We start from the raw sequence: 23,032 nt of genomic DNA, 5'->3' as shown, positions 1-23,032 counted from the left end.
GTTTAAGAACCATGCATCATATCTGTGCATCAGTAAAAGGACATCTGTAAAAATGCAGGAGAATTGGGAATAATTGTATTGTTGCACAGTTACACTAACCCTTAACTCTAAATGCAGTAACTATATCTAAACTGTAATGTATAGAGGGGCACACCCACCGCCCCATAGCACTATTTGATGAGCCTTGCGCTGTATCCACTATCCAGTCATGGTGTTTAGTGTAAGGAGAGGTCCCAGGCCTGCTCCAGACAAGAGAGGGGGTAGTTGCAGAGTGCAGATGTTTTAAGAGGCTTCAGAGGCCTGTGTCTCCTCCAGGGTTAATAGTTTGCTTTACTGCCTGCCCTGCTGAGGAGCTGGGAAAATATGGAGCTCTGTTCTTGTCATGAGTCAAGGTTACACTCAGTCTCTGCAGAAGCACAGTACAGTATGCTGCATGGACGAGCATGCTAAGAAGACCGGGAGGGAGAAAGAGAGATTGTAGGGATAAAGAAACTGAGAGGAGGGAATAGAGCACATGTAAACAATTATTTGCATTGCCATAGTCACCTTCCATGGGAATATGGCTAGAGAAGGCAACCTGAGTACAGTAAGATGAGTTGGTATGAACAAAAGCATATCAATAGAGCATATTACTAGTCTTTTCACTGATTTCACTTCACTCAACTACTAGGCTTATTTCCTTTGAATTCTGGATTGTGGCACATGCTATTTCAGATGTTAAAATGACATTGTGATATGAAGAGAAAAAGGGACACTTGTTATTTGGTATGAGTTGATTATGTTCTTTGAAATGGTGATTGACCCTGTGTGTTCGTCCTCTCAGGAACAGAAGTTCTGCCAGCGCTATGACCATCTGATGGAGGCCTGGGAGAAGAAGGTGGAGCGCATTGAAAACAACCCCCGGCGCCGGGCCAAGGAGAGCAAGGTGCGAGAGTACTATGAGAAACAGTTCCCTGAGATCCGCAAGCAGAGAGAGCTGCAGGAGCGCATGCAGAGGTGAGTCAAGGCCCGGGGCCTCTTGCTCCTCCTGAATATTCTAGGTTGGGAGAGAGTCTAGTGTACTGTATTTGTCAAAACATAAGATAAGTGATTCCAGTCTGTAAAAAAAAAAGTCTGATTACATTGTGTTGAGTTGTTGCTTGGTTACAGTATGGACAGAAGTGTGTGTGTGTGTGTGTATGATGTCAAAGAAGGAAGAGCTCAGTTCCAGTACCTGCAGTGTGTTGACATGTCCTCTGTGTTCCCCTGGTGTGGAGCAGTCGGGTGGGGCAGCGTGGAGGAGGACTGGCCTCATCTGCAGCCCGCAGTGAACACGAGGTCTCTGAGATCATCGACGGCATATCAGAGCAAGAGGTGAGCTCTTACACTTCAACTCCCTCTCTTCACCTCTCCTTCCATCCTCTCTCTCCTCTGGACCAGCCATTTCGCCCATCTCTGATTATACAGTGTTCATGTCATGCTTGTGGTTTGACTCACTCAAGCACCAATTTATTTGTCACACAAAGGCTACAGGGCACAGTTTACTGTAGCTGCATAACACTTATAACTAGTTCAGGAAGCATGTGATCCAGACAGATGCACGAACACACACACACACACACACAGTAAATAGACTATAGTTCTGCCACTTGCACAAACAAATCGTTTTTACTCTGCACTGTGGTTGGGGAGAGTATTTTGAGTGTTCCACAGGAAAGGCAGAGTTGGCTTGTGAATAAGAGGGCTAGTCATCACACTGAGTACAGTACAGGGGCAGTGTTTCTCTGTAAGGTCAGCCCCAAGTCTCTCTCTTCCCCTCCTCCTCCCCCCCAACCTCAAACTTCCTCTACATCTTATGACCTCTTACACACTTAACACAACTGCTGCGCCTGTCTCACCACCACTGCCTCTATACACTGTGTTTATCTCTGCCTTGGTGTACACTACAGTGTACTCACTCCAAGACATTTTGTCTGTTTGTGTGTGTGTGTGTGTGTGTGTGTGTGTGTGTGTGTCTACACGTGTGTGCGGGTGCGTGTTTGTGTCAGAACACTGAGAAGCAAATGCGTCAGCTGGCAGTCATCCCTCCCATGCTGTTTGACGCGGAGCAGCAGCGCATCAAGTTCATCAACATGAACGGCCTGATGGACGACCCCATGAAGGTGTACAAGGACCGGCAGGTCATGAACATGTGGAGCGAGCAGGAGAAGGACACCTTCCGCGAGAAGTATGTTGCACACACCGTAGAAATACACTGCATAGAATGGCAGGAATGTGTGCTGTACAGTAGTAGACAAAGCATTGTTTTGTTTTGTTTTTCTGATAGCAGTCAGACTGAGATTGGACTAGAAATGTCTGTGAACTATCCAAAGATCAGGGAGTCAGGCTTCCCCGGTGCAGAGAGGGAGAGAGAGAAAAGTAGAGAGAGCGATCTGGATGTGATGCCTGCTGCGGCAGACTGAGAATTGTCTTGTCCTCTCAGCCCATATAAAAACACATCAATAAGAGAGAGTAGGAAGAGATGTAAGCAATGCTCAGTACTGGCTGTGGTATCCTATTGGGATATAGAGTAATGTTAGGCAGGATGTGCTGATAGAAGTATGGTGAGGGAGCTCTAGGTTAGTGTTGATGAGAGCATGCTTTAGATGAATAATAGAGAGTGAGAGATCTCTGGAGAGATGGATATGTGACTGTTGTGATGTCAGCACTGATGAGAGCCTCTTCTCCCATCAACCAAACTACACATACGTCACTCTCTCCACAATTTACCTGCATATCAAGGTGCTATCAGAGTGCTTCTAGATAATTTATTAGATTTTTTTTATATATATATTAATCTCTGTCTGCTTTGTGTCACAGGTTCATCCAGCACCCAAAGAACTTTGGCCTGATTGCTTCTTTCCTGGAGAGAAAGGTACAGTTTGGAAGATCCTTCCCCCTTCACTCCATGCACAATGATAGATCCCGAGTCCTGACACTTGAGTAGTCTTTTTCTCATCCTGCTTAGGAGATGAGGTCCTAGTAATGTTGTTTTGTTTCAGACGGTGGCAGAATGTGTCCTCTTCTACTACCTGACCAAAAAGAATGAGCACTACAAGAACATTGTGCGCAGGAACTACCGGCGCCGTGGCAGGAGCCAGGTACTGTAGTTACGGAACTTAACTGAACAACTTCAAACCACTTCAGACTTGTGAAGGCATTCTCAAGGTGAAGGACGGTTGTCAGTAGAACTTACATGGAGAGGTAAAACACCCATGGGGCTCTGTCTGAGCAGTGGGATCAGTTGAGGATAGGTCATCATGCAAGCAACACACCGATTATGTGACACGTGCCATTGTGCTCCCCCTTCGTGTCAGCACCAATGTGTCCGTATCGACTTTATTTATTTTTAAACAGGTGGTTTCCATTGCTAATGAGCTCCCAGTTATTACTTAGGCCCAGATCGGGTGTTAGGCAGTTAATCCAGCGGCGGTGCGGTGTGTGCTAATGAAATGGTGCATTAATTAGCCAGCGACGTTTCTGTGGGCGTCGGCTGGGTGTCTCCTCCTCATCTCTCCCAGCTCATTACCTAGCTATTCGACGTTCAGCTCAGCGCACAAACACTACAGGCGCGTTAACAGAGCGGCGTGAGCACTGGGGCTAACGCTAATAACACAGGAAGAGAATACAGGGAGATCGAGAAGGAACGCATGAGATGAGGGAGGTAGAGAAAGGGAAAGAGGGAGTCAGCGAGTGAGAGATTTGTATGAAAAGAGGGAAAAGGGAGAGAAGAGTAACAGCTCAACAGGACCACAACAGCTAATGTTAATGACACCTAGAGAGAGAACAAGAGGCGGGTGAGTACAGAACAGTACGTAGTGTAATAACAACAAAAAAGCTAATGCGCGCCCAGCCTTAATGAATATTTTCTTCTTCTTTTTTTGTTGTAAAGCAGAGTAGCAGAGCATAGATACAGTAGCAGGCTTTTAGATATCACCTGCCTGGGCCTGACTCATTTAAGACTCCTGTGAATGGCCGTGTGTTTGCTGTTCGGTCTGTTTAGGGTCATGACTCCATAGAGATAATGACAGTCTATTGAGATGGTTAGGCTGTTGTTTGTTGTCTCCAGGTTCCCAGTGGGAGGGAGGGAAGGAGGGAGAGAGAGAGAGAGAGACCATGCTTATCCACTGGAGAATCAATCGGTGTTATTGAGTTATGGCTTTTATTTGCTTTGGGTTGAGTTAATCTTTTAGAGAGGTGGGACATTAACTCTAGTGACATGGTTCAAATGGAGCAAGGTATCTCTGTGAGAAAGGTCCATTTTGATTTAGCCTCCCCCTCTCTTACTCTCTCTCGCCTTTTTGTCTTTCCTTACCCAGCGCTAGATGTAATAACTCTGTTATTAGAGTAGACATGTCTTCACCTCATTTACAGAGCTTTCAGAAAAATACCTTAACACACAGCAGAACTCCCATATACTGTCCCGTGTAGCTCAGTTGGTAGAGCATGGTGTTTGCAACACCAGGGTTGTGGGTTCGTTTCCCATGGGGGACCAGTATGAATAAAAAAAAATAAAAAATAAAGAATGTATGCACTCACTAACTGTAAGTCGCTCTGGATAAGAGCGTCTGCTAAAAATACTGGTGCAACTGTCCTTTACAATGCACGAATAAGTGTCGTTTCCAGCAGTTATAACAGTGTTAGTGGCAGGTCTTTGGCAGTCTGCAGCATTTATTTCGTGATATGAACCTGAGCCCAGACAGACAGGAAGTGGAAGAGGAAGTGGTTCTGGGTGCCATATGAAGGAAGACATATGGGCTGTCTGTGTGGTGTACATACTGGCATGGATGGCAGAATGACCTCAACACTACTACACGGCTCATGTATCTGGTTTTGTGTGTGTATATAGGTTCTTATATATGTTTTACATGTGCTTACATGTCTGGAAGTATGCATGTGTTCACGCCATGTTTCCTGTTACCAGGGATCATGTTTGTAACGAACTACGTGTTGTCGTCTTTTCTTCCACCCCAACAGCATGGCCAGCAGCAGCAGCAGCAGCAGCAACAACAACAACAACAGCAACAACAACAACAACAACAACAACAACAACAACAACAACAACAACAACAAGTGAACCGCAGCAGCCAGGAGGACAAGGAGGAGAAGGAGAAAGAGAAGGAGGGAGAGAGGGATGAGGAGAAGACTGAGGGGGAAGAAAAGGAGGATGTAATGAAGTGAGTTTGCTTGCCTTACACTCTAAATGGAGTTAGATTTGGCTGCCCTGACTAGATCTGGAAAGGTAATTATCATAGCCCTGACTAGTGAAAATGAGTCTTCTTCTTATTTTTTCGTTTTGTCACTCCCAGTAGGCTACCAAAAGTTTTAAACCTACAGTGCCCTCAAAGTATTCACACACACACACCCTATACCTTTTTCCCCATTTTGTTGTTACAAAGTGGATTTAAAATGTATTTAATTGTAATTTTTTGTTAACGATCTACACGAAATACTCTAATGTCAAAGTGGAAGACCACCCCCCCCACCCCCCCCCCCCCCCCAAATTCATTAATGGAAGATAAAACCGTAATATATCTTGATTAGACAAGTATACAACCCCCTGCGTCAATACATGTTAAATCACCTTTGGCAGCGATTACAGCTGTGACTCTTTCTGGGTAAGTCTCTTTCCACACCTGGATTATGCAACATTTGGCCATTATTCTTTAGAAAATTCTTCAAGCTCTGTCAAGTTGGTTGTTGATCATTGCTAGACAGACATTTTCAAGTCTTGCCATTGATTTTGAATCCAATTTAAGTCAAAACTGTAACTAGGCCGCTCTGGAACATTCAATGTCGTCTTGATAAGCAACTCGTCTTGGTAAGTGTATATTTGGCCTCGTGTTTTAGGTAATTGTCCTACTGAAAGGTGAATTTCTCTCCCAGTGTCTGTTGCAAAGCAGAGTGAACCAAGTTTTCCACTAGGATATTGCTTGTGCTTAGCTCTATTCCATTTATTTTGATCCTAAAAAAAAACTCCCTAGTCCTTGCGGATGACACGCATACTCATAACATGATGCAGCCACCACCATGCTTGAAAATATGTGTTACTCAGTGATTCGTTGTGTTGGATATGCCCCAAACATAACACTTTGTATTCATGACAAAAAGTTGATTTCTTTGCCACATTTCTTGCAGTATAACTTTAGTGCCTTATTGCAAACAGTATGGATGTTTTGGAATATTTTTTTTCTTTACAAGCTTTCTTCTTTTCACTCCGTCAATTATGTTAGTATTGTGGAGTAACTACAATGTTGTTGATTCATCATCAGTTACCTCCTATCACAGCCATTAAACTCTGTAACTGTTTTAAAATCACCATTGTCCACATGGTGAAATCCCTGAGAGGTTTCCTTCCTCTCCGGCAACTAAGTTAGGAAGGACTCCTGTATCTTTGTAGTGACTGGGTGTATTGATACACCATCCAAAGTGTTAATTAACAACTGCACCATGCTCAAAGGGATATTCAATATCTGTTTTGTTTTTTTACCCGTCTAGCAATAGGTGCCCTTCTTTGTGTGGCATTGGAAAACCTCCCTGGTCTTTGTGGTTGAATCTGTGTTATGAAGTTCACTTCTTGACTGAGGGACCTTACAGATAATTGTATGTGTGGGGTGCAAAGATGAGGTAGTCATTTAAAAATAATGTTAAACAGTTATTGCACACAGAATGAGTCCATGCAACTTATTGTTAAGCACATTTTTACTCATTGACTTATTTAGGCTTCAATAACAAAGGGGTTGAATAATAACAAAGGGGTTGAATAAACATTTCTAAAAATGTAATTCCACTTTGACATGATGGGGTATTGTGTGTAGATCAGTGACACACAATCTCAATTTAATCCATTTTAAATTCAGGCTGTAAAACAACAATATGTGGAAAAAGTCAAGAGGTGTGAATACTTTCTGAAGGCACTGTATTAGTGACTTTGTATATATCTGGTGAATATTTTCACTTTGCTTGTGTTATGTGTTTTTGAGATCACTGCTTGAAATGCTATGATCAGCCAATGCTAGACCACTATAGTCTACTGTACCCGTTTATATATTGGAGCGATAAGAATGCAGCCAATGCTATGTGTTTTATCAGATATAAATTGGTGCTCCTCTTGTCTATTTCATGTTTGGGTGTGAAAATAATTGTTTATAACCTCAGATATTCTTTGCATATCTGATGAAATGCGGTTTCACTGTGAGCCCTAGTTCTTGTGTTGTGGCCATGTTCAGATGACATGTCATAGATTCTCTGTATGATTTTCAGTTCTGGGTATGACTAATAACTGTCTTCTAATTCAGCAGAACTCTAGCCGATCTGTTGTGTAATCCTTCAACTCCTACTTTTATAAACAGCTGTTTTCCTGTTTTTCTTTTCTCACTCCCAGTAGCCTACCAAAAGTCACATTTTTAAGATTCCATACTTATTTTCTTTATTTTTTCGATGGGGGGGAAAAGTGGTATGATTGACAGCCTAGCAACACCATTACTGTGCTGTCGGTTGCTCCAGAGTCTCCAGAGCTGGGAGCCACTCCTACACAGTGAGAGTGTGTGCTGTGCTGTGTGTGATGCTGCCTTGCCCTGGCATCTCCGTAGGCATAGTGCCAGCGTGAAGGAGAGGAGGATGGTGAAATCAGTCAGTGCTGCTGAGCACTTCAATCTATGTGAGCAGAGCAGTGGAACAGCACTCACTCAATGCAGTGTTGTTGTCTTCATGAGAGTCACATGTTTCAAAGGGAAGAATGTAGCCCCGTGTAGCTCAGTTGGTAGAGCATGGCGCTTGCAACGCCAGGGTTGTGGGTTTGTTTCCCACGGGGGGCCAGTATGAAAAAAGTATGAAAATGTATGCACTCACTAACTGTAAGTCGCTCTGGATAAGAGCGTCTGCTAAAATGACTAAAATGTAAAGAATAGTGAATGATGGAAGTCCATCATCATGTCCAATGTTCTAGTCAAGCGAAGCCCCCAGCTCTCTGAATAGAGGTTGGATAGGTTGGAGTTGTTTGGTGCTGCTGAACAGTGAACCAGAACAGTGAACAGGAGTTGTCCTGCCTGTCTGACTGAGTGGTGTTGATCATGATGTACCTGGGCTGAGGAGAGCAGGCAGAGGAGTCCCTGACTCCCACTACACCCCTGTGGTGCTGCCTGTCACCCCTGGCACAGCTGGCACTCCTATATCTGGTGTGCCAGGTAGCAGGACAGGTCCCCTTTAGAAGATGAATGATGTCGGACCAGGTGAAAATGAATGGTAGAACACCGGCTACAAAATCACTATCTGTTAGCCTGCCATGACACTGACAGGGGATATATTGCCTTGCTTGCAGAACTCCAAACTACTCTCTCCTGAGCCTTGAGGCCAGTGTGTGTGTGTACCTGTGCATGTCTGTATGTGCTTTAGCACATACTGTAGTTCTTTTCTGTTTTTTAACCCAGACAAACCTCTGCACTTTGTCAGGTTTTAAGTTCACAAACAGTACACAAGTGCAGGCCAGGCAGTGAGGAAGAGGAGGGTGCTAATGATGATGAAGGTGGTGTGACTGACTGACAATCTCCCTGCAGGGACGACACCTCTGGCGAGGACGGGGAAGACAAAGAGCCCACGGTGGCCTTAAAGGGTCGACGCACGGCTAACAGCCAGGGCCGCCGCAAGGGCCGCATCACCCGCTCCATGACCAGCGAGGTGGAGGAGACCACCACGCCACCACTCAGCAGTGAACTCGGTACGCCTCACTCTACTGCTATAGTCTATACGGCTGCCTGATATCTTTTACTGCATGTTCACACGCTGCTGTTTTCACCTAACTAGATTTTCATCACTATGTTATGAGCTACACAACTCATAAACCAAAAGAGCCAGGATCTCTGAGTAGAAACATTTAACGTCTGCATTTTGGTCTAAAATGTCTCTGATTGGAGGTGTGTTTGATGGAAAATATGGCCATGATACTGCTGAAGCATGTCTGTTTAGTAGGTCCATCTGATTTAATGTAAACTGAGCATATGAACACTACCATCATTGCTGTGTGTTTATTTCCCATCTGATATCCCACACCACAAGGGTGCACTGTAGCTCTCTGTCTCAAAACAATTTTACACACATGCACCAAACACACACAGACCTTGGCCTGGAAGCTGCCATTAAGATTATTTTTGCTTAAACAAGAGAGACAGCCAATAAATGGATACTTAATGAGAAAATACCAGGGATGCTTTAAGAAATGAGGAGATGGGAATCTCAATGGCCAGTGAATGGAGGAACGTATAAAGCCCCACCCAGCAGACTGTCGACCAATCGCGTTCACATTGTTATGCTGCGTCACGCGGTTGCTAAGCTAATCGTCACGCAATCCCTTCTAAAAGTCAGGTTATTAGTCGAGAAGTATGCCTATTTTCCTCAAGTACGTAATGTCACAATTTCAAAGCTATACGATATTACAGAACAAGTTAATTATCTCACATCTCAGAAAATACTTGTAATGTGGATAAGAGCGTCTGCTAAATGATTTAAATATAATGTTGTGCTTTTTGTTTACGTAATTCATGCTAATGTTGGGTTTTTGAGCTAGCGCCCAATTGACTCCCATTCACTCCTAGGAGTGCACTTCTCTTCCCAGAATCATTCAGAATGCACAGCATGGCTTATTGACAATGTAGGGCAACGTACACAATGGGCGTTAATACGAGTATCCCCATTTCATTTCTTTAAAGTATCCCCGAACGTAACCATTAAAGCAGCAATACTCATCTGTCTCAGCTTTTTATTCCCTCTGCAGTTCGCAAGGCTGCATTTATACACCCAAACACACACACACACACTCGCTGTAGCTGTAGGCGATCAGGGTTTTGATGTTTCAACACTTCAGTGGGTGGTTGGTTGCTCCTGCTGCTGCTGCTGTGGGTTAGTCCCTGGGAATCCACAGGTGGCCTGATCCAGCCAGCTCTGTTCTGATCAGCAGCTCTAGTCTCTCTTCTCACTGTTACTGGGCTTGTTCCCCTTCCTCACCTCTCCTTCACAGCCCTACTGAGAGGACACAACAGCACTGAAACCACATCTCCTCTTCTCATTTTCTCCCCTGTCTTCTCCTCTGCCAGGGTCAGGCTGGCCCCTACTGTAGACAGGTGGAACAGCCACTTGTTATGTCTATAATCATTAACTGACTTTCTCCTGGGCTTCCTACCTCTTAAACAAACAGCCCCTGTCGACCGGCTCTACCGTGCTGCACCAGCAAGGAGCAAAGGCAGCCCTGCCCCCTAGCTTTTCTCTTTCTTTTATCTCTCTCTCTGCCTCTCGCTCGCTCTCTCTCTCTGTCTACTTGAGCCTCCCCTCCCTCCTGCCTGCTCTCTAACGTGGTGGTTCTGCTTTTATCCTTTTAGCCAATCTGGAGATGAATGAGAGCTCTCGCTGGACTGAGGAGGAGATGGAAACCGCCAAAAAAGGTAAAACAAACAATCCAATAAAAAACAAGTTACCTCTGTGTGTGAAATACGACCCAGCAGCACCATTGTCATTCAAATGTAAACTTTCCTTGTCAAAGAGAAAACCACCCGTGCAATTAGCTTGGTGAGGTTTTCTCGAAAGCGGTGACAAGTGCATATGCCTGTGACTTCCTGTGAGATAGGCTAGGCTGCAGCCACGTGCTGCAGCCTAGCCTGTCTGTCAGTCTATCTGCAGAGCTGTGTGGGGCTCCACTCTGCTGCTCCAATGCCTGACCCAGGGCTGTGTCCTACACTACTGCCATGGCTGTTGCTGTAAAAGTCCCACCCTCTTATCTTTGGCTAGAACAGCTCCAACTGCAGAAGTCTGTTTACTCTTTACATGGCCTGTTTATTGTCTTTGACTGAAGATTACCCTGGCCTCGCCTGGCTTGTGGGTCCTGCAGAGAGAAGGTGGCCGTGATTCTGCCTGTCTGTTTGCTGTGCTGTGCACAGAGCTCAGTCGATTATTTTCTGGACTGGATTGTCGGTGGGCCAGAACGTAATTATAATAACTTGTACACTGCAAATTGATCACAACTAAGCCCAATAACAGATTGTTTTTGAAAATAATAATAATTTCATAGGTTGATTACATTGAGACAAGATCACATACGTCTCTTTTTTTCATGGGAATACTTGGGAACAGATTCCCCAAGAACGTTACAAAAAAATCACTTGCCGGCTGGTTTTGGCCTGTTTAGATGTGTCATAGATTCTCTGTATGATTTTCAGTTCTGGGTATGACTAATACGTGTCTTCTAATTCAGCAGAACGCTATCCGATCTGTTGTGTAATCCTATATTTTATTTCAAAAAGTTCCTTTATCACCGTGAATGTGCTAGTGAAGGGAGATGTCTGATGCAGCAGACACCCAGTCATTCTGTCTCGTGGTGTTATTTCTCCTGCTGCAGGCAGTCTGCAGACTCGGTCTCGGGGGGCTGTTGTGATGACTGGCGCTGGCCCTTAAACATGGCCCTGCGTTGTAATCCTGCTTAATGTTTTCAACTCCATTCTCCCGCAGTGGGATTAGTGGGCCGCTCCATCCCAGGGGATTAGTCCTGCAGCCTGGTGGGATCTGGGCTTCTATGAAGGGCTTATGTAACCACAACCACAAGGCCCCCGTCTGGGGGGGAGGGGATCTTACACTCTGCCCGGCATTGCTCATCAGCCAGTAACCATGGGTGATACCCATGCCTGCCAAAAGGGCTTCCCCCTCCACGGCTCCTCATATGTAGGCTAACCCAGTAGCCCACCCGCCACCAGTCCCAGTCCCAGCCCCGCTCCCCTAACCCTGGCCTGAATGTAATGCCAACCCGGCAGTCAAGGTGCACACTCCACTACCAGGAGCTTGACCTGTATATGTTTTAAAGAGGCTTACACCTCCTCATGCTTATGTGTTTATCCCCTTGTGCTAAAAAGATCTCAATAATGAAATGTATAGCATGGAACCTCCCATGGGCTGGCAAGGCCACACACTTCGATGGATTGCCTCTGTCTTTCCTAGTCATAAAGCCTGGCATCTTTAACAAGGGATTGTAGAGCTTTGTAAAGTCTCCCTCCCTTGTCCTTGTATATCCCTTTGAGCGTGTGTGTGGTGTGTGTAATTAAGGTAGGGCTCTACGCTGATATTTTTACAAGGAGCACACAAATACATTTGTTCTTTATTATAAGAAGTGATTAAAAGTTCATGAATAAAAGGTTTTTGGAGTGCTCCATGCTCAATCAAGTACAATGTACCCTAAAATATTTGAGTCAATTAGGTGAGAGAAAAATGTTCAGCTGCCCCTTTAAGGGGCGGGCCGGTAACGTGGTGGGACCAATCATTTATATATATACACTAGATGACTGACGGGCGATGTTTTGAAGCCACCGCGCCTCCATCTTGACACTCCCCCACCATTTAAAAAAATATTTTGGAAGCTATAGAAATGCATTTATTAATGTCTACATTTGTTTTTGCCACGATGATTCTATTACAGACACCTTAATGCATAATTTTCGGGTAAATTCGACCAACTTCTATGCCTGTGGGCTTCTAAAAATTAATATTTCAGCACTTCACTCACAGTGCGCTTAGCGCCCCAGGCACTGTTGCTGCGCGAGGTGGGATATATAGGACTCTAGTTATTTGTGTGATTAGCTACCAGCTATGAAACAAAACAGCAGAAATACTTAGAAAATGTTTCTGTTGCTATAAATCACCACTCACACAGATGCTCATATTTGACTTTTTCAGTTCACACACATCTATTTTTAAGTGCAAATGCGATTTAAAATGGTCGCACTGTAGAGCCCTGTAAGATAGTGTGTGGGGGGAGCAAAGCGTGTGTGTGTACTCGCTCCTTGGCTAGTGTTTATTATGTAAGTTCTCTAATCTAGCGGGCTTACTTGGGCACAGTGAGGCAGCCAGGCAGCTGGATAATCGGGTCCCTCCCTCCTGCCCTCCATGCCTGCTGTAGTGTACAGTACTGTACCGGTCCTTTTAAAGGAGCAGTAGGTAGAGCTCTCTCTGTTGTGTTCTGCTGTGCTCTGGGCTGTTGGAGTGGATCAGGCCAGAGGATTCCTCTCCTCTCTCTCTCTCTGTCTTGCTCTCACTCTCACTCTCTCTCGCTCTTTCTCTCTATTGCTCTCTCCTTTCGGCTCCCAGTCAGTGTGTGCTGAGATGGGAGGAGAAGGCACAGGCCCAGATTGGCAGGAGCTGTGGAAGATAGTTTTTTTCCTTTTCGCTCTCTCCCCGTCTCGGTGTTGTTATAGACTGGAGAGGGGTCACATTCAAGATGAAAAGCAGGTCAGTCAGGAAAAATGTGAAACCCTTTATGCTTTCTCATGGTATCAACATCAACTCCCCCTTTCTCTTCCTTTCCTCCATTGTCCCTCTAGTTCAACTCCCCTGCTTTCGCGCACTCTCACCCTCTCTCCTCTGTTTACCCTCGGACTAGCTGGGTGTGTATCTGTGTTAGAGAGAGAGCGAGCGATAAAGAGAGACTGAGTGAGTGTGCTTGTGCATGTGTTTGTGTGTGTGTTTATGTGGATGTGTGTGTGTGTGTGTGTGTGCAGCTCTGCCTTCTGGCAGAGTGAGCGTGAAAGAGAGAGAGAGAGAGGGAGGGAGGGGGAGTGAGAGAAGAAAAAAAAGAGAAAGATAGAGGAGAGATCAGATGAGGGGAGAGAGGCTGAGCACGTAGCACCGCCCCACAGTCCCACTTTCCTGTGAAAGTCCTCCCAGACAGCAGCCATTGGGGAAAGACACGGCAGAGAGCAACGGACTAGCCCTGACAGAGAGCGAGCGAGAGGGAGTGGGGAGTGAAAGGGCGAGGAAAAAGCAAGGGAGAGGCGAGAAGCGGAGCATGTGCTGTTTTGAGCATGTCAACCTGACACTGGCTCCAGTATCAGGCCAGCAGGAGGGGTGTAGAGGCTGAGCTGGGGCCTAGCTGTTTTCTTTCTCTGCCCCTCTGGAGTGGAATCACCGGGAAGCCCAGCCTGGGTGTCTCCCTGCCTGCCTTCTCCACAGAGATCAGACTGCCGATAGCGTGATACAGACCAGGGGCACAAGGGACGGCTGGAGTGACAGGCACGTGAGAAGGGGGACACTCACTCCCCGGGCCTGACTAGGTGTTGATTGGGCCGTCGATGGGAGGAACTTATGGAAATGGAGGGTCATGATTGGTGGAGGGAGTTTGCCACCTGCTCTAGCTGAGCAGCAGCTGATTGGATGCCTGCTCCTCGTGTGTTGCTCCACCGGCCGGGACCTGAGGCCAATGGAACTGGAGCTGCTTGGGATTGTTTCTGTGCTCTGGTTAAACTGAATGGACTGGATCTGTGAGAGGGAGTCGTAACAAAGTGACCCTTGACTTCCAGTGAATGAATTGCAGTGTTATTGCTTCAGGTTAATTGGGTAGAGCAAAGTGTGTGTGGATGTGTGCGTGTATGCGTTCTCGTGTGTGTTCTTGGTGTGGCACGTAGCAGGGTGTCTGGCTGGACTTGTGTGCTATGGGCTCAGTGGGCTGTCTCCCTGCACCCCGGGAGAAGGCTGTAAAAGGTTAATAGGTGTTGATCACGTGTTCCTCTCTCTTGGAACGAGCCTGGTCGTCCGGCCCTCTGTCTCTTTCTCTCTCTCCGTCTCTCACATTTCTCCTGCTTTGCCTTCCACACCTGTAATGAATATTTAAAATGAAATACCCAGTCTAGTTTTAACACATGACGGGTTGTACATACACACAGGCCCTGAGAGGGAATATGACAGTCAAGTCTTGGACTGAGGCAGTGTTTGCGTGTATATGGGGAAGCAGTAACTTCATGCTAACATGCTCAGACTTCTTTCTATTCCATGAAGCATGGTTATTGCTCGTTTTTCCAGAGGGTATTCTAATTTGCGGTTGAGGTGGTATTTTTTAACTCTAGTAAACTTTCGTTGGGTAAATAAATAAAAGATGGATAGGAGTGTTTTGTAAAGTGTCTTATCGTGTGGTTGTTGTTAGATTGTTGTCCCACTGCCATCGTTTGGAGATAATATCTTGGGAACCCATGTCCAAGGTTGTTGTCCTAGGAAGTTGTTGGGTCCATGCCCACTGATAACGAAGCGTGGCCTGGCCCATGAGAGTCTGTCCTCATGCCAGAATCTGTCAGGCTGGCACAGGAAACGATTGGGCGTTGTAAGCTCCTTACAGCGGCTACTGTTAATGAGCTGCCCTTAGCTGACTGGACACTCTGGGGGCACACTAAAACACACACACACATTGGGCTTGTTCCACATTGCAACCACCACTGCAAGCGACTGCCTAATGACTAATCTACAAATCAACTTGTATCATAAGTAGCTACTCATTATTATTTGTAGATCAGTCAGTCACAATGTACCCACAATGCATCACAGATGCGGTCAACTCGAACGCGCTCATTCTCTTTTCTTTCTCTCGCTCTAATTTTGTTGCTCACTTTAGCTCATTCTCTCACACACACACACACACACACACACACACACACACACACACACACTGTAGCAGTGTGGTCCCATGACAGGTTGATCTGTCTCAGCTCTGGGCCCAGCAGGGCTTCTAGCCTCTTGTGTAAGGCGCTATCATGTGGTTGACTGGGTAAAGGACCAGTCTTTCTGTGACCTGGATCACATCAAAGTTTGACATAATGTGACCGAGAATGACCCCAGCCCAGAGTTGAGAATAAGTGATGTCATTAGTTAGATTGATATGACAGGTTCAGCTAAGAACAGCACGGGTCCCGTGTGGCTCAGTTGGTAGAGCATTGCGCTTGCAACGCCAGGGTTGTGTGTTCGATTCCCACGGGGGACCAGTATGGGAAAAAGTACAACAATGTATCCACTCACTACTGTAAGTCGCTCTGGATAAGAGCGTCTGCTAAATAACAAAACAAAAATAACAAATATATTCTGCAATTTGACAAAACTGTTGAGCTAGAGGGGGAGGGGAGGGAGGAAAAAATATCTCAGACTCAACTGACAGATGTTTATTGACAGATCGTCATTCTTTATGTAGTAAATTATTATTCTATGTAATAAAGTCTGGGCTTGTCTGCGTGTGCTGTAGTCTAATCCTTGTCCATGTTTCTTCCAGGTCTTCTCCAGTATGGTAGGAATTGGTCAGCCATCGCCAAGATGGTGGGCTCCAAAACTGTGTCCCAGTGCAAGAACTTCTACTTCAACTACAAGAAGAGGCAGAAACTCGACGAGATTCTGCAGCAGCATAAAATGAAATCGGTAATGTCTCGTCTTTCTTTCTAGAACAGTTAAATTATCAACTCTTTGAAAGAGAACCTATAGTCTGACTAAGTAATGCACCTATCTTAGTGCAGGCCATTTCTCTGAGTTACAGACAGAAGTAGGCACATTTACCTTGTAGTTCTCAGAGTGTGTTGTTCCCAAGTTGTGGTATTTAGTGTGTGTTGGTTTTCACCCAGGAGAGAGAGCGTAAGGCACGGCGTAAAGGCAAAGCCCTACAAAGTGAAGAGGCCAGCGCCCCGTCTGCTGCCGAGGAGGAGGAGATGGAGGGCTCCGGGGCCAGCGGTAATGAGGAGGAGGCCCCCGAGGATGGAGAAGGTAGGAACAACACACACACACACACACACTACAATAATCAACTTAATAGAGCACAGGGACCCATTGTCAGTATGCTGTCCATAAGCACTGTCAGAATACTTCCATAAACTTGCAATCACTCATTCACATGGACTGATTAGAAACCAGCCATGTACAATTTATGTTGAGACTAGTTTATGAAACAGTTTTCAATCAATTTGAAGGTGACGTTATGTGATGGCAGTATTTCTTCATTAGAAATATCTGGAGTGCCTCGTGTGTGCTGAAGGAAGAATGAAGTGCAATATGGACTTTTAACAGAATCCCAATAATGTCTGTGTACAACATGGAATTGGAGGCGATTCTGAGAATAGAAAGACTTCAATCATCAAAATATGAGATTCTGACCATGGGCGTATGGGAATTCGAAGCATATAGCTAAAACATTAATTATTTAGATAAATACTTTTTTGCTCTGTAGCAATATCTGCGTTTTTAATTCTAGAATATTCTTTTGGATCCTGGCTGATTTGCTCATATTACTGGTAGACTCATTTAAATACCCTGGGTTGACAACGGCCCATCAACTCGCTTTAGCCAAATTCGCAATACTGTTTACTGTTATTGCTCATCGTTTCTAATATATTAGTAACCATGTAGAGCTGTGGAACCTTGGCATCTCAAAAGCTCAGTGTTTGCATCTAAAATCAATATTTGTGGGAATACTTTTTTAACAGATTTCCTAAGTATTATATATTTTTTGCTAAATTCCTGGTGAATTTAGTATTTTTGACCAAAAACTAAAATCACATACAGTGAATTTGGAAAGTATTCAGACCTCTTGACTTTTTCCACATTTTGTTATTTTAAAATGGATTAAATTGTTTTTATTACCTCATCAATCTACACACAATACCCCATAATGACAAAGCAAAAACTGGTTTTTAGAAATATTTGCACATTCATTACAAATAAAAACTGAAATATCTCATTTACATAAGTATTCAGACCCTTTACTCAGTACTTGGTTGAAGCGCCTTTGACAGCGATTACAGCCCTGAGTCTTCTTGGGTATGCTTCTCTGCAGATCCTCTCAAGCTCTGTCAGGTTGGATGGGGAGCATCGCTACACAGCTATTTTCCAGTTCAAGTCCAGGCTCTGGCAGGGCCACTCAAGGACATTCAGAGACTCATCCCGAAGCCACTCCTCCATTCTCTTGGCTGTGTGCTTAGGGTCGTTGTCATATTGGAAGGTGAACTTTCACCCCAGTCTGAGGTCCTGAGTGCTCTGGAGCAGGTTTTCATCAAGGATCTCTCTGTACTTTGCTCCGTTCATCTTTCCCTCGATCCTGACTAGTCTCCCAGTCCCTGCCGCTGAAAAACATTCCCACAGCATGATGCTGCTACTACCATGGTGCCAGGTTTCCTCCAGACGTGACGGTTGGGATTCAGGCCAAAGAGTTCAATCTTGGTTTCATCAGACCAGAGAATCTTGTTTCTCATGGTCTGAGAGTCCTTTAGGTGCCTTTTGGCAAACTCCAAGCAGGCTATCATGTGCCTTTTACTGAGGAGTGGCTTCCGTCTGGCCACTCTACCATAAAGGCCTGATTGGTGGAGTGCTGCAGAGATGGCTGTCCTTCTGGAAGGTTCTCCCATCTCTACAGTGGAGCTCTGTCAGAGTGACCATCGGGTTCTTTGTCACCTCCCTGACCAAGACCCTTTTCCCCCGATTGCTCAGTTTGGCCGAGCGGCCAGCTCTAGGAAGAGTCTTGGTGGTTCCAAACTTCTTCCACTTAAGAATGATGGAGGCAACTGTGTTCTTGGGGACCTTCAATGCTGCAGAAATGTTTTGGTACCCTTCCCCAGATCTGTGCCTCGGCATAATCCTGTCTCTGAGCTTTACGGACAATTCCTTCGACCTCATGGCTTGGTTTTTGCTCTGACATGCACTGTCAACTGTGGGACCTTATATAGACAGGTGTGTGCCTTTCCAAATAATGTCCAATCAATTGAATTTACCTCCGGTGGACTCCAATCAAGTTTTTGAAAAATCTCAAGGATGATCAATGGAAACAGGATGCACCTGAGCTCAATTCGGATTCTAAAAACCTGTTTTCGCTTATCATTATGGGGTATTGTGTGTAGATTGATGAGGGAAAAAAATAATTGTATCCATTTTAGAATAAGGCTAAAACGTAACAAAATGTGGAAATAGTCAAGGGGTCTGAATACTTTCCGAATGCACTGTGTATATGTGTATATATAACATCACTCGCAGGCTGGTTTTGGTTTGTGTTCTCCCTCATTGTACAGTGAAACCCGATTAAGTGGAAAAGTGGCACTTTGATAAATCTTGTTTTAGAGAAAGAAGCGGGATCGAAGTGAAAGAGGACAAGAGGATGTTACATGATAGCAAGATGGCACCGATAGACATGGTCGCCCTGTTCTTGGCTCCTAAGCAACTTTGCAGTATTTTGTTTTATTACTGCACTGTTGGAGCTAGGAACACAAGCATTTCGCTACACTCGCAATAACATCTGCTAAATATGTGTATGCGATCAATAAAATGTGATTTGATTTACTAGGTTACTACTCAGCAAGGCAGCCTGTGTAACATCTGCGGTCTTCCCTTTGTCTGTCTCTGTCTCTCTCGCGCTCTCTCTCTCTCGCGCTCTCTCTCTCTGTCTCTCTCTCTCTGTCTCTCTCTGTCTCTCTCTCTCTCTCTCTCTCTCTCTCTCTCTCTCTCTCTCTCTCTCTCTCTCTCTCTCTCTCTCTCTCTCTCTCTCTATCTAATATATCTTATCTATCATATATATCTGTCCTTCTCGCTCTCCTCTACCAGGTGGGGCTAACAACAGCTCGGACACAGAGAGCCTGCCCTCTCCGCGCTCATCTGAGGACAGCAAAGCTAAAGAGGAGGGTAATGGCAGGGCCAAAGCTGGCTCCAACTCTGGGGACAAGGAGGCCTCAGGTTCCCACATGGGCCAGGGAGGAGATGAGAAACCCCCAGGAGAAGTGGAGAAGGCCATCAAGCAGGAGGTGAAGACAGAGGCAGGGGAGGGCAGCAAGGAGCAGCCCAGCGAATCCACAGACCAAGACATGAAGCCCCTCACTGCAGATGCAGAGGAGAGCAAAAGCTCATCCAAGAGCTCCAAGAGGGACCATGGGCCCAAGACGGGCTCCCACGCAGACAGTGACTCTAGTGCCACCTGCAGCGCTGACGAGGTGGAAGAGTCGGACAGCACAGAGAAGAACAGGTGGGGGCTCAGAGCTGGGTGGGGTAGGGGGGGTTGCATGTGGGGGCTCAGGGCTGGGTGGGGGGGTTGCATGTGGGGGCTCAGGGCTGGGTGGGGGGGAGTTTCATGTGGGGGCTCAGGGGGCTGGGTGGGGGGGTGGGCGGGGATTGCATATGGGGGCTCGGTGCGGAGGGGGATTGCAGACAAAGTGTTTTAAATATTAGTTTTTTGACGTGCATCCTCTGACTTTGACGTGCATCCTCTGACATATAGGACTCTACCTATATGTGTATTTATCCTACTGTTTTTACCAAACAAGGTGTCTCAGTAGGCCCTTCAGTTTGGCCTGGTATCCCGCTAGTTGGATTTTCTGGATTCCCTACTGTAGCAAGGCCTACATCTGGACTGGGGAAGGGAAGGGAGGAGAGGGGAGAGTGTCACTAGTTTTCTTCTGAATGGCCCTAAGATGTCAAGCAATTTGTGGCCAATACTCTACAACCATCATCAACCACGAACTCCAACGGCCTTTGTGAGTGTGTGCATATGTACTAGAGTTGGGTGACATGTACAAAAATCCATATCACGATAAATCAACTGATCTATAACGAGAACTCTAACGATACGTTTTTAACATTAATGTGTACACAGTTACTTTTTTATATTACCCTTAAAACCACTACTACTACTTTAAATGCTGTAGATCATTTGTCCCGTTAGCAATCGCCTATATAGACAGACTTCACATTTCTCTTCACAATCAAACACATTTTTTTCTAGTATAGGCAACTTATCGTCATTATCGCTATCGGTAAAATGTCCTCATTTTGTATGTACATGCGTGCTTCTGTGTGAGTGTGTTTGCCTGCAGGCGCAAATGTATGTGTCAAAGATGCGGGCTGCCGGCTTGGGGGAGTGGTGATTCGTCCTGCAGTGTTTGCAGGGTATTTGTTCTGTTTTTTCCATGACAGCAGACTGCATGTATTGGCAGAGCTCAGGGAAAGGTTGCGCTCTGTGCCAAAGTAAACAATGGGAGGGAGTGTGTGTGCTCCCCAGTCTCGTGTGTGTGTGTGTGTGTGTGTGTGTGTGTGTGTGTGCGTGCCAGAGTATCTTTGTGTGTTTGTATGCGTGTATCTGCAAGTGGGGGATGGGTGGTTAGGCATGTGAGATGGAAACACAATCAGAACCTCTGCTCTCTTTGTGTTTTCATAGTGCGAGGTTCTGCTCGTGGTCAATCTGTGTTTATTGGGAAAGTAAATAAGAGAAGTCGGGCTGTGGCCATATTAAGGAATGCGTGGTACATCCATTAGCAGGCTACTGAATGGGGAACTCTGTGTTCTAGTTACTTCTCTCCCTCTCTCATTTTCTCTCTCTCTCTCCCTCCCTCTCTCTCTCTCTCTCTCTCTCTCTCTATCTATCTCTCTCTCTCTCTCTCTCTCTCTCTCTCTCTCTCTCTCTCTCTCTCTCTCTCTCTCTCTTGCTCTGTCTCTCTCTCTCTCTCTCTCTCTTGCTCTCTCTCTCTCTCTCTCTCGCTCTGTCTCTCTCTCTCTCTCCTCCTCTACTTCTCTCGCTCGCTCTCGCTCTCTCTCTCTCTCTCTCTCTCGCTCTCTCTCTCTCTCTCTCTCTGTCTCTCTCTCTCTCCAGGATGACGTCTCCCAGCCGTCCCAGCCTGCTGAACTATGCTCATGATGGGGTCATCTCCTCCCCCATGCAGAAGCCCATGGACCTGAAGCAGCTCAAACAGAGGGCTGCTGCCATCCCCCCTATTGTGAGTCTTACCACTTTCTGTGTGAGTCAGTGCATCCCCCTCGTCTCTTTACACGCCAGGGCCACAGCCTGTATCTTTGTCTCCTCCATCCTTGGAAAGCATATGGGAGCCAGCCAGGTAGCATCAGTAACAGATACATCCTTGGATTAGTCCAGCCTGTTCATTCTACCCCCTAGTGGTATTAAGGCCAGCCCTGTAATGACAATACTGCTTCTTACACAGATAACAGCATGGCGAGTAAAATGATGAAGTCCTATCATATTTGTATTAGATAAGCAGGCCAGCTGGAGGAGAGGGGATAAATTGACCGAGAGGAGAAACAAGATGCCAGGCATTAGGGAAAATAAGAGGAACCGGGTCATTAGATGTGGGATCTCCCAGTGTGTATATTGTGTGTGTGTGTATCTGTTGCTCACCATGCTTCTCTCTCCTGTGTTTGCAGATGCCCCCAATGTCGGATGGTGGACCTCGGGGCGGGGGTAGTAAGGCCGAGCTGCCCCCCCATGCCCTGGCTCTCTACCAGCAGCAGATCACCATGGCCCACGGAGAGTCCTCCCAGGAGGCCAAGCAGCAGCAGCATGCAGGTCAGCCCAGCAAACAGCACCCCTACCCAGCACAGGGAGACAGAGACCCCCACAACATCAGCAGCCCCCGCGTCTGCCCACGCAGCCCCTCCGCCAGCGACAAGGACGGTACGAGCATCAGCCCTCTCTCTCCAGCTCCTCTCACCCTCCTGCTCAGTCTAAACACAACTCCCTACTTCAGCTAAACTGTTATTTTGATTCTAAGTTGCTGCTATTGTTTAGAAGCTCCTGATGGCTCTGGATGATTCCATGCTTACTTGAGGACTCTGTCAGTTCTACAGTGTGTTGTCTAAAGTGCTGGTATTGATCGTTCGGCTCACAGTCTGGTATCCCCATGCAGTGGGAGCTGCGTTGAGTTGTTGAGTTCCATCTTGGATATCATTGTGGAGTTGTGCTCCATGTGAATTACTAGACCTATCCAGACCTAGTGTTATTTAGAAGTTAATTAGCAGATGTTTACACAAAATTCTCTACTGTTGAGCTGGAGTTATAAATAGTCAGACAGAATTATGGAGGCCTGAAGAGTGTCCATCTGGGGATTCGAGACGCATGGACATGTGTACGTGTGGCAGTGAGTGTGATGTAAGTACCAGGTATGTGATCAGCTGCAGTATGTCTGTGTCCCTGCAGAGCTGGAAGGCAACGAGAGGTGGCTGCAGACTCTACTTCACGGATTACGTAGGTTCACACCCCGCCCCACCCCGATCTATCCCTAACTCATACCCCTTCGCCCAACACACACCTAGCTAAATTCACTTCCTCAGTGGGATTTGATTGTGTGTGTACACTAAACACTATCAGTGGGTTTGGCAGTATGTGTGTAATCTAAACACAAGCTGTGACACTGTGGCTGTGTGGAGCAGCGTTGCTGTGTGGCTGACTGCGCAGGCGCTGCCTGGCTGCACTCCTTGC

General features: G+C 46.1%; 1 protein-coding gene across 1 annotated transcript in view; it reads left to right on the top strand.

The window, feature by feature from the left end:
* LOC311141887 (nuclear receptor corepressor 2-like) overlaps positions 1 to 23,032 on the top strand; it is a 183,323-nt gene that overhangs the window by 130,334 nt on the left and 29,957 nt on the right. Inside the window, exons 11-24 of the mRNA XM_084177385.1 lie at positions 824 to 996; positions 1,260 to 1,353; positions 2,028 to 2,206; positions 2,839 to 2,893; positions 3,021 to 3,119; positions 4,996 to 5,195; positions 8,574 to 8,734; positions 10,389 to 10,451; positions 16,076 to 16,218; positions 16,419 to 16,557; positions 19,378 to 19,792; positions 21,413 to 21,557; positions 21,979 to 22,228; positions 22,751 to 22,798. Coding sequence (XP_084033511.1) covers positions 824 to 996; positions 1,260 to 1,353; positions 2,028 to 2,206; positions 2,839 to 2,893; positions 3,021 to 3,119; positions 4,996 to 5,195; positions 8,574 to 8,734; positions 10,389 to 10,451; positions 16,076 to 16,218; positions 16,419 to 16,557; positions 19,378 to 19,792; positions 21,413 to 21,557; positions 21,979 to 22,228; positions 22,751 to 22,798 — 2,164 coding nt within the window. The remainder of the gene's footprint in view (positions 1 to 823; positions 997 to 1,259; positions 1,354 to 2,027; positions 2,207 to 2,838; positions 2,894 to 3,020; positions 3,120 to 4,995; positions 5,196 to 8,573; positions 8,735 to 10,388; positions 10,452 to 16,075; positions 16,219 to 16,418; positions 16,558 to 19,377; positions 19,793 to 21,412; positions 21,558 to 21,978; positions 22,229 to 22,750; positions 22,799 to 23,032) is intronic.

Source organism: Coregonus lavaretus, assembly GCF_964263955.1.
Source record: "Coregonus lavaretus genome assembly, chromosome: 14".
Lineage (NCBI taxonomy): Eukaryota > Metazoa > Chordata > Actinopteri > Salmoniformes > Salmonidae > Coregonus > Coregonus lavaretus.
Note: the sequence above shows the minus strand (reverse complement) of the source record. Positions and strands in the feature narration are given on the sequence as shown.